General features: G+C 33.1%; 1 protein-coding gene across 1 annotated transcript; it reads left to right on the top strand.

Moving 5' to 3' along the window:
• The first annotated feature begins 1557 nt into the window (after nucleotides 1–1557).
• LOC110704870 (protein FAR1-RELATED SEQUENCE 5-like) lies at nucleotides 1558–4419 on the top strand. Its single transcript, XM_021882684.1, has 4 exons — nucleotides 1558–2046; nucleotides 2174–2487; nucleotides 2949–3669; nucleotides 3712–4419. The coding sequence occupies exons 1-4, from the start codon at nucleotides 1621–1623 to the stop codon at nucleotides 4417–4419; spliced, it is 2169 nt and encodes a 722-aa protein (XP_021738376.1). The 5' UTR covers nucleotides 1558–1620.
• The last annotated feature ends 7889 nt before the right edge of the window (nucleotides 4420–12308 follow it).

Raw genomic sequence — 12308 nt, 5'->3', positions numbered from 1 at the left:
CGGGATCCGGTGAGACCATCCCCCTATAAGAGACCATCTCTTATATGAGACCAAATCTGGGCCCTTGAACTAAATAGATCTGACGGATGAAAAAGCGCATAGTAATGGAAAAATCAGTAAATACACCACCTAACTGTCATCTCTCTCCACCTAGCTAACTAACTTCTCTCTCCACCACGAAGCTTCATCAATGGCGGCTAATCAGTAACGATGTTTCTCATTGCTTCAAATTGCTTCATCAATTGCTTCATCAAATTAATCATAAGCAAGTTCACACCGACCTTGCTCGCCTTGCGCTACAAATCATCAATTACTAATCGCATTTCCATCGCTGCTACAAATCAAATTCGCCAGGTGAATTGCATGTTAATTGGATGATAATTTTTGATTTTTTAGTTTGTTCTGTTCTTATTAATTTGCATATTTAATTGCATCAATCACCAGGTTATTGAATTGCATGTTAATTGCATGAGAATTTTCGATTTTTGAGGTTTGTTCTGTTCTCATTGAATTGCTTGTTTAATTGCATCAATTATGGATTTGATTGAATTTACTTCTTTGAAATATTTTGAATTAAATAAAAAATTTAGGTTTGATTAATTTGATAGAAATTGAAAATTTGCAATCAAATTTAAAATGAGCAAATGAATTGAAAATGAGCAAACCTAAATATTTGTAATAATATAAAAAACATATAATGAGCAAACATAATTAAATTGAGCAAATATAAAAAGGAGCAAATGAGCAAAATAAGTTGGTAATTATGGTGGTGGTAGGGTGCAGGGGACAGGGGTGGCGGCGAGGGAGTGAGAGTGCGACAGGTTTGTGGTGGTGATATTGGTGGTGGTAAGGTACAGGGACAGGGGCAGAGGAAGGAGAGAGAGTTTGGTGGTGGTGGTAATTGTACAGTGTAAGAAAGAGGGTGAGAAATGGGATTCAGCTCATTAACATGAGTTGCAGAAGCAGTGAAAGTGAAAGAGGTAGCTGTAGCTAATGAGCAAATATTTAGTTGCTCATTTATCAAATGAGCAAGTGGTTGTGCTTCTTAGATTGAGCACTTCTGTGTGCTGTGATAATCTGAAATTACTGTGTGTGTGTGTGTGTGTAAGTGAGTGTAAGAGTGCATGTGTTAGAGTGTGTGTGTGTCTAAGAATGTATGGTTTTTGCTGGCAAATATGCTATACTATGCTATACTGAATGCTATATATGCTAGGTTTTGCAAAACATATTGAAGGGTAGCATTATCAAGTTTTACTCCTTTTCAAATCATCATTTCTGATATCAAATCATTGAGTTCCTTGGTTTTCTTGCCTGCACACAAGCCCCACCCCCCTTCTTCTTGGTCTATTTCCTGCACACCAACCACATTCCCTTCTTACACTTACTTATACAAACCTATTCCCCCCCCCCTCATCTTTCTGTTTGCAATTCTGAATTCTGAATCTGATTTCAGAAATGATGAGCAACAATGAAGAACTTGACAGTCATTCTAGTACCATCACAAATGTGGCAACTACTCCTACAATAGTAGTTTCTCCTAAAGTAGCACCTTTGCTCACTCTTGGAGGAACAAAAGAATGGCTTCCAATATGCCCCAATGAGTTGAAACCAGCTATAGGGATGAAGTTTAATAATCTTGAAGAGGGCCTTGAATTTTATAAAAGATACGCATTTGCTGCTGGATTCAACACAAGAAAATCTACAACTAAAAAGCAAAGAAGAAGCAAAGAATTGAAATCACAGTATATCTTATGCAATAAAGAAGGATACAAAGAGAAAAGAAAGCCTACTGTTGAAAAAGATTTAAATAACAACGAAGGAGAAAGCAATGAAGAAAAAACTTCAATCAAAAGGAAGAGACTCGTTACTCGTGTTGGGTGCAAGGCACATATTACCATAAAGCATTGTGATGATAACAAATTCATAGTGTCACAATTTCATGAGGGACATACTCATCCACTTTATACACCTAGTTGCAATCTCTTCCAAAAAGAAGGAAGAAAAATGAACATATTGCACAAAAAAATAATTGTGAATAATTCTAAGGTACGACTTTCAAAGCCTCTTATGTTTCATGAATTCTCTGTATGTTCTAATAAAAGTAGTATGCTCATTTGAAAAATGAGCATTAAATTATTTGCTCATTTGACAAACTGTTTTGTTCTTTAAATAGGTGAATATTGGTCCTGTTACAACTTTTCGAATGATGAAGGAAATTGTTGGAGGATATGATAACATCGGTGCATCTAAGCAAGATTTCAAAAAATTTCATAGAGATTTGAAAGCATACATTCAAGGAAGTGATGCTCAAATGTTCGTGGATAACTTAACCAACAAAAAGTTAATGTGGAGCGCTTTTTTCTTTGATTTTGAGATGGATGATGATTATTGCCTTTGTAGAGCATTATGGGCTGATCCCCTTTGTAAAACGAGTTACGCTCTATTTGGTGATATGGTATCCTTTGATACCACATACCAAACCAATAGGTAATTCATAAAAATCACAAATCATTTTTATGTTATAACTATAGCTTAAATTAATAACTTTGTTTTAAATGAACTTAGTATAACTGTTTGTTTATTTCACAAATGAGCATTGACTTATTTGCTCATTTCAGAAATGTGCATTCAATTATTTGCTCATTTGACAAAAAAGCAAACAATTGTTTGCTTATTTCACAAATTAGCATTGAGTTATAAGCTCATTTGACAAATGAACAATCAATTATTTGCCCATTTGTCAAATGAGCATTGAATTATTTCAGTAGCTGATGACAATTCTGATTTCATAATCTGAATTCAGATTCTATCACAGATTGTGAGTGCGTGTATGTATGTGTATATGTGTGTGTGCGTGTGTGTGTCTGTGTCTAAGTACGTGTGTCTGTGTATTTATGTGTGTGTGTAGTTATTTGATCATTTAAAATTTAATCTGTATGTGTAAACAGGTACAACATGGTGTTTACTCCATTTACAGGGGTTGACCATCATAAGAGCTGCATTACTTTTGCTGCTGGTTTCATAGCAAAGGAAGATATAGTGTCATTTGAGTGGTTGTTCAGATCATTTCTCAAGGCAATGGGTGGAAATGAACCGAATTGTATGATTACAGATCAAGATCCAGCAATGAAAATTGCTGTTAAAAGTGTGTTTAACAAGACTGAACATCGCTTCTGTATGTGGCACATAATGAAAAAGTTACCAGATAAGGTGGAGAAATCAATCATGCAAGAAGAAACTGATTTCCTAAAAAAATTATGTGCTTGTGTTTGGCATCTTGAAATTGAACCTGCTGAGTTTGAAGAAAGGTGGAACAAGGTGATGGTTGAGTACCACTTGGAAGAACATGAGTGGTTAGGTTATATGTACAAGATAAGGAACAAGTGGATTCCGGCGTATTTCAGAGATGTGTTCCTTGGAGGAATAATGCGTACAACATCAAGATCCGAAAGCGAAAACAACTTTTTTTGCTCCTTTATCAATCCTCATGTGTCACTTGTTGAGTTTTACTTGAGATATGAAGCTGCAATTGATGCCCAGAGACACACTCAAGGTCAGAATGATAATGATTCAAAGCACAAATATCCTGAGTGCAAAACACCACTAGGGATAGAAAAGCATGCCTCACATTTATATACTAACTCTGTCTTTTATGAATTTCAATATGAGGTTGAAATTGCTTGTTTTTCATGTGGTGTTGATGAATTGAAGAAAGAAAATGGATTGGAAGTTGCAAAAGTAAGTGAAGGAAATCGGATTAGAACATTTGATGTTGTGTTTAATCCAACTAACTTTGACACCACATGTTCTTGCAAGTTGTTTTATAGACAAGGAATTCCATGTAGACATATGATTTGGGTTTGGAAAGCAAAAAGGTTTGAAACCATTCCTGAGCAGTATATGCTACACAGATGGAGTACTATGGCACTGAAAAAACCAATTTTTGACTTGGGTGGAAACCTGTTGGAGCAATGTGCTAATTTAATTGACAAGAAAAAATTGTTAAATGATTTATGGTCAGAGATACACACTTGTGTAAGTTTGGCAGAAGGCAATGATGAAGATATTCAAGATCTTGTGATAAATCTTCAAGGAATAAGAAAGGATTTGGAGGCTAAGAGGATTGCAAGGAATAATGAAACAACAGGAAGTGCAAACAACAAAGGACAAGACATTGAGCTATTGATTGGAGCTAGTGTGCCAACTGAAATAATTGTCAAACCTCCAAAAATTTCAAAGAATAAAGGGACTGGAATTCATGTATCAAATGTAGAGACTTCAAAAGAGAAAGGGGCTGAGATTGATGTGCCAAATGTTGAAACAAGAGGTAGAAGTGCAAAAAGGCTAAAGGGAGAAAAAGAAAAGGCTGTAGAACAAAATCAGAAAAGAAGAGATTATGTAGAGGTTGTGGTGAATTGAGTCATCATGATATTAGAAATTGTCCAAACAAAGTATAATGGTACTTTTATACAAATATAAAAGTTAATATTTTTATATAAATATATGATTTAGCATTTTGTGTTTTAAATTTTGTTGAAATGAGCAAATATTTTGCAAGCTCTGTTTATCTATCATACACACATATGTAATTATACCAAAGCTATTGTAATGTCCTTGGTAACAGAAATAGTCCAATCCAAGATATTATACAATGAATTCAATAAAGAGAACATACCCTAATCTTCAAAATCATAGAGGCTAAATTAACTAGATATTTGCTGATATTTGTATAATGATACTTTTATACAAATATAAAAGTTAATATTTTTATATAAATATAAGATTTAGCATTATTTATTTGGTCATTTGGCAAATGAGCAAATAGTTAATACTCATTTGTCAAATGAGCAAATAGTTAATACTCATTTGTCAAATGAGTAAACATTCCTTTTAATAATACATTAAATCAACAACCATTTCTTTGCTCATTTGTGAAATGAGTAAGCATTAGTTTCCTCATTTTTTAAATGAGCAAATAATTAGTTACTTATTTAAAAAATAAGAAAACATTTCTTTGCTGAGTTATGCTCTTTCAGAAACTCTTTCAGCTCCCCTATTTTGATAGAGAGTGAGTTGCTTTTGAATTGCTTCTTCCATTGCTGAATCACTTTCTTATCTCTGGAAAAAATATTTTTGTCAATTTCTATGCCACCCATTGGCAGCCCAAGTACTTGATGCACATGCTCTTCAGTAATACAAAAAAGGTTCAGAATCTGGAATGTTTAAAGAGCATGTGTTAGCATCAAAGTGATGCACCAACCATAAACCCAGCTGCAAAGGCAGTTGGGTCACCTTCAGGAACTCCATAAACCCGAATCCTATTGCTCTAATAGCTTTCAACTGATTTTCTGAACATTTTTCAATAACTTGAACTATGGATGAAGGGGACATCCGACTATGTAATGTCCCATAAACATGAGACTTCAAATCTTCCCCTTCGTTGCTGGATTTCGTCTCCTCCAGCTTAATCTTTTGTTTTTCTTTTAATCCTTTTTCAACCTTTTTACCTTTAACCTTAGTACCAACTAATACCTCTGATGAACCAACACCAGGCCCTGCTGAACCAACATTAGCAGCAGGCCTTGCTGAAACAACATCAGCAGTAGCACCTGATGAACCAACATCGGCAGCAGGCTCCTTTTCAATAGACTCCCTGCTCATACAAAACAATTAAAAAAAAAGTAAATAATTAGTTGGTAATTTTATACAAATGAGCAAAAACATAGATACTCATTTGTCAAATGAGCAAAAACATAGACTTAAATGAGTAAATTCCATTTACTGCAATACTATAAATGACAAAACAAACAGGAGAGAATGCGTAATTATGGAGTACATTTCATTATATTTATTCTTTGATATTAGATTTTTGTTCTGTTATTAAAGCTTAATTTCAAATGAATTAAGCTTTTTTTATTGGTAAATAGAAAATTTATTACCAAGAAGAAAAGTACACAGTACAAAAAAAAAAGAGCAAACAGCCCATCCAAACTACAAAGACCACAAGGCCAAACAACCACAAAAACCAGTTAAAGGCTCAAGGTTAACCACCTTCTAGGAAGGGTGCTAACCTGAAACAAGAATAAACCTGGATCCTAGCTACTGTTCACCTTCTAGGAAGGGTACCAGAAGCAAGGACCAGGCTCAAACAGCCTAACAGAACTTAGAAAACAAGCCTGAACAAGATAAGCAAGCAAACAGCCCACACTAGCCAACACAGCAAGGCAAATACAATAAAACAACCATGAAACTAAAAAGAAAACCAATCTGCCCTAAGACCAAATAAGCTTCCTTCTGTCAATCTCAGAGCTTCTGCAAGCAACTCTGTACACCAGTCTCCTGAAAATAGTCTCAGCAGGTTCACACGAGCCTTTAAACAGGACATTATTCCTCTGAATCCAAATACAATGAACTGCTTCAGCCAAGAACATCAAATGTCAGAAACCAGTTCAGCCTGAAGGCACACAACCACCACCTACTTCCCAAACCCGTCCCCGACCACCTTCTAGGAAGGGTGCCCAACACGGCGAGAGGGAAAAACACCTACCTACCCTCATGCAAGAAGGCATCTTCATTGAACGGAGCTACAAGCAAGGACTAGGACAAAGGCCAACACAAAAAAACAGAAACAAACAACACAAACTAGCTGAAAAACATGCACTAAAACAGCCTGAACAAGACACAAAACAGAAACAGCAACTAACTCCAGCATGAGCAAACAGCAGCCTGCAACACCTGAACTCAGCTAACCAAGCCAGCATCCAAACACACCAAGGATCAGCACAACAGCCTTCAGGACCAGACTGACTGAAGCAGAACAACAGACTACAACAGAGAGGACACCCAACAAACACAAAACCAGAACCTCAGATCTGAAGAAAAACGAAACAGACTGCAAGGACAAGAGCTGCACAGAACCTGCCACACTGACAGACACCAACAGCCTCGCAGACAGACACAACAGCCTTAACAGAATCATGACTAATCTTTGTTAATTATAATAGTCTGCAGTGCTACATTCTCAACCAAAATCGACGGTAGGAACACTGGCCTATATTTCCCCAGAAGTCCTTTCCCGAAAGGAATATGATGGAAAGGTAGTGTAACAACTAGTGAATAGTGATAGAGCGCTCTAGAAAAGCTCAGTAAGGTCAGGAGATTAAACAAAATTCAGCAAGTTAGGTAGACTACATGACACAAAGGTGCAATTACACATCATGGAGGACCTTACAAAAGACTCGGAACCATCGACTTTACTGGTTAGATAATATAACACATTCAACACTCCCAAATGAGCAAAAACAATTAAAAAAAAAAGTAAATAATTAGTTGGTAATTTTATACAAATGAGCAAAATCAGAGATACTCATTTATCAAATGAGCAAAAACATAGATGCTCATTTGTCAAATGAGCAATCAAACATAGATGCTCTTTAAGTGACAATCAAAATTTTTGAGCAATCATCTACGGGGCTGACTTAGCTGCCTTCCTCCAGACCTTTTCAAATATCATCCAAAACCCAGACAGTTTAACAATGTAGATCACAAAAAGAATATCGAAAGATAACATTACCTAATTTCCAGCCTTGAGTTAATGTTGGACAAGAAGCAGAGGAGCTATTACTTTTATACAATACTAGAGAATTATCAAAACAATATGGGCTACATCAGAATGCAGTTACACCTTCAGGATTAGCGCTTTACTGCTATGTTTCTATTAGAAATAAATAGATTTTTTTGGTTTTGATAGCATCTTACTGTACTATCACCATTTATTTATCAATTTTACAAATTGTTGTTTCCGATACTAGACAAACAGCATTTTACAAATTTTTGAGAAATTACATAAAACGAAAATCAATCAAAAAAATCGCAACAAAATCAATCAAAAATCAGAACAAAGTAAACGAAAATTAACCTAAAATCAGAGATGAGAAACGAAAAGCAAAATGAAAATCAATCAAAAATCGCAACAAAATCAAACAAAAATCGCAACAAAACAACATAATATCGCAAATACAAAACCAAAACAAGAACACTTAGTAAAACCAAAATTCAGGCAAAATAAAACTAAAATTTACTGGATAATCACTCAAGAAAACGAAAATAAAGCTAAAATCAACAAAAAATAACAAAATAAAACATAATCGACACATTGCATGTTAAATTAATGAGCTAAAATCAGAAAAAATCAAACGAACATCAAAACGAAAATAAAACAATGAATGTAACCTAAAATTAATCGAAAAACAGCAAATGTATAAACAATAGACTTACATTAACGAAAATTGATGAAGATTGAAGAAGTTTTGATGAAAAATCAGAGAGCAGCAGAGTATGAACACCGTAGAATTGAAGGAGGAGAGAGAAAAATGAGCGAAAAAGAAGAAGGAGGAGAGAGAAAAAAACGTAGGAAATAAATTTTGAAATAAATTTGTTTAGTTTTGTTTGTTTTACCGGGTTGTATTATGACCCTTGGATGTAGTTGATCCAACGGTTGTAATATGTCCTCACATAAAAATAGGGTTCTCACATAAGGGGGGTGGTCTCATATGATCCTATTTATATATATATATATATATATATATATATATATATATATATATATTTTAACCAAGAAAGTCACTATAGTATTTTAAGGATTAATTTTATTTATTTATTTATTAATATCTCTAGTTTTTTTTTTTTTTTTTTTTTTTGGGTATAAAAAAGTCAACTAGTAGCAGCGTAGCACCGCAAACATTGACTTCTTTTCTACATCACATGCATGCTTTACTCCAGGTTATAAACAAACAAAGATAGGAGACTTTACCTTTTTCTAAAATGGGAAAGGCATCAAATTATAGATTTGTATACTATAATTATCTGTTGGCAAGAAAATATCTAATTTTATACCGGATATTATTTCTACAGAATAACTTTAATAAGGTAAGGTTAGAAATTTAGAATAATGAGAAGGAGGATGCCACGGTCGTTTGTTCACATTGAATTACTTGAATAGTTATATGTCACATTGCCACATTGGAACCAACCATTGGCACCCAGCATCCCAACCTCACCCTTTCGGAGTTTCGGTTACTCGATACATGTCACATATAACTACAACTCGTCAACTCGAGATTGAGTTGAGATATTATAATTATCTTTGCTTACTTTACCTGTGCTACTACATATGTAATTGTATGAGAGTGAGGGATAACTTAAGTGGTGAGAGTTTCTCTCCCGATTTCAGGATATCTGAGATCGATTCTCACCCCTGCATTGTGGCTCTCATCTAAACACCAAAAACATATGTAATATAAATGGAGTTAACTAAATTAATTGGATGTGATACAATTAAATTGAAATTGAAATTTAAATTTAATTGCACTAAATTAAAATTGAACTGAATTTAAATAAAACTATAAAAAAATAAGATCAAAAGAACATAGCATTAAACATGTAACCTAAGTACCTAACCATCATGGAATATAATTACAAACTAATTTTCTTAATCGAAAACTACCCTTTCCTTTAATTAAAAGATAAGGAGTACAAGCACTCATATTAAAATGTTTTGTAGGGTGACAAACTGACAGTTCATAAACCACTATTGTATGCAATCATACAAAGACGAAATCCATATACTTTGTAGTGAGTGCAAATCAACCTAACAACTAACTAAGATTATGATTAGTTTTTGAACCAAATAAACAAACCTAATTGTCCTTCACTTAATGATGTGTCCCCCTTCAACATTTATCCATAATCAATCACATATACAATAAACTTACATTATTAATTAAACATTATATGCATTCCGAAACTTGCATTATTATGCCATATAAAACATGTCGATTTAATTTTTTAAAGCTCTTTTATGCCAACCTACCAACAGACTACAATAAACTTAAAGGTACATATATTGTTTTTTTTTTTTTTTTTCAAGACGTACATATATAATAATAGTACATAGTTTAATAATTTACCTCATAAATGGCACATAATGATGCGCAAACTGTCCATGTGTCGCCATATAATACACCGGTTGAGTATAAAATAGAGACAATTACTATATACAGTATTATTATGCTTCAATATTGATACGGTTCTGGTTTAATAAAAGAAACGAATATTGCTGATAATGCAATAAAATAGTAACACTCAGTATAAATGGCTCCAATTTCATGGGATATAAAACAATTATACGGATCGGATTAAAAAATAGTCCAGAAATTATAGTGATTAGGTACAAATAACGGCTTAATTCGTCTATTTGTCCTCCTCCAAATAGGATAATTAAGTAGAATTATTATGGTCACAATCAAGTTAAATTGACCACTTTTTAGTGATGTAGACATTTTTATTAAGTCAATAAGCATTATAATGTAATTATGTGGTATAAATGCAATTTTTTATTGTCCAATTGAGTTACATATACGATTAAAATCTACTGTGATCTATTGTATATATGTTTTCGGTCTTTGCCTTAAGACCTCATTAATATGTACAACTTATAATTATAACGTTATTGTCAGTGTATTGTAGTTGCGATATTAGGACAAAAGAGATTACATATCAGCCATCATATTTAAGGTAAGGTCAAAAGTTGTTTACGTATTTGGTTTATCAAGCTAAAACTAACACCAATCAAGTTAATATAATATGAAATATGTTAATTGTCATGTGCTATTCATTTTGTCATGATTAAAACTCAAGAATTGTTTACAAAAGTAAATGGTTATTTGGAGGCAAAATATTCCACGCTTAAATTAAACAACGGGTACAATATCTCTGTTACGAAAATCATGGGTAAAGAATTGAAAGCTTGAAATTATGTGTCATTAGACTTTGGGATACATCACAAATTAATTTTTTATTTTTTATTTTTGAAACCACATCACAAATTAATTAAATTCATATAACTATATTTAATTTTATTAAAAAAAAAAAAATCTGCACTTGTTAATGGTAGATTGATTTATTGTTCAAACCCAATTTATCGTGCTACATAATTAGGTTTATCTACTAAAGTTATTATGCATGACAAAATGTGGAAAAAAATTTACTCATACATAAATGATCTTCTTTATTTGATTTTTAATTGATTTTGTATAAAATTTTATTACAATCAACCAAATAAAACAGCTATACCCTAACCATCAATAAGAGCAAGTCTGAGGCTTTTCCCAAGTTTTTAGACACCTACAGTTGGCGTGTATCATCACTCACCCTAATAGAAGGACGCAAAATTTCACTATAACCCTATAAAAGTGCAACACAATAAAAATGCTAACCCTATGGTTGGCGTGTTTCATCACTCACCCTAATTGGTGAGTATGATAATGACCCAAATCGTGTGATATACACACGCCCATAGGAAGAGCAAAATTTTCACTGTAACCCTATAAAAATGCTAAACTATATAAGAAAGAGATGTGAAAAAGAAAAGGGAATATACAAAGTATTGAGAAAACATAAAAGATAATATAGGTAAAGGGGCAATAGAGACAAGCATGGCATCAAATATGTTGACTTTCATTTTATGGGCCAAATAATTCTTAGATTTGCTGACTCCACTCAATTCAATATTTTCTGAAAAATAAATCTTTATAGTGAAATGTTGTTATTGTTGTGATGATGATAAATTAAGATTCGATTGTACCTCTCCGTGATATGATTCATCACCTTTATCTAGAAATTTCCCAACTATGCTTAGCTAATAAGACATTTAAATGCATCATCAACAGTGTCGAAGCTTAATGCATGTACTAGTGGTATCATGCATATCCAATTGCTTTAATTTTCTATTTTTTTTTTTTTGGTTTGTTTGACAAATAGTGTAGAAGCTTATAACATATATGAAAGGCCAATTGTAGTAGTGTACCCCAAAAATCACTAACTAAATTAAGATAAATCGACCACACCATATATATTTACGTTAGAAGTAAAATCTTCTATTTTATACAACTGTCACATATCCTAATACACATATATCATTTCAGTTTGACCATAATATCTTATTTGATTTGTTATATAGTTTATACAATAATATGTATACGAAATATATGTTAGGAGATGGACACATGTCCAAGTAACATTGATGGATCACTTGTATAAAAATTCAAAATTCGCAATTAATTAATTCTTATTTTGTTAAGATGAAAAGAAAAAAATAAAAAATAAAAAAATGAACACTCAAATTATACTCGTAATGTCTAAGCATGAACTCATAATGATGTAAGTATGCCACATTGCCACCTAATTACCCCTCAATGATTCAGATTGAGAGGGAATGATGAAACAACAACTTCATTTTGCACTTTGTA

The sequence above is a fragment of the Chenopodium quinoa genome, unplaced genomic scaffold (assembly GCF_001683475.1).
Source record: "Chenopodium quinoa cultivar QQ74 unplaced genomic scaffold, ASM168347v1, whole genome shotgun sequence".
Lineage (NCBI taxonomy): Eukaryota > Viridiplantae > Streptophyta > Magnoliopsida > Caryophyllales > Amaranthaceae > Chenopodium > Chenopodium quinoa.
Note: the sequence above shows the minus strand (reverse complement) of the source record. Positions and strands in the feature narration are given on the sequence as shown.

What these genes read in the sequence shown, in the direction of transcription:
- LOC110704870 (XM_021882684.1), top strand. Translation starts at nt 1,621, where the DNA reads ATGAAGTTTAATAATCTTGAAGAGGGCCTTGAATTTTATAAAAGATAC. An exon ending in ACCACATACCAAACCAATAG is followed by an intron (nt 2,488 to 2,948) that starts GTAATTCATAAA and finishes ATGTGTAAACAG; the next exon opens with GTACAACATGGTGTTTACTC. An exon ending in TTTATGAATTTCAATATGAG is followed by an intron (nt 3,670 to 3,711) that starts GTTGAAATTGCT and finishes GATGAATTGAAG; the next exon opens with AAAGAAAATGGATTGGAAGT.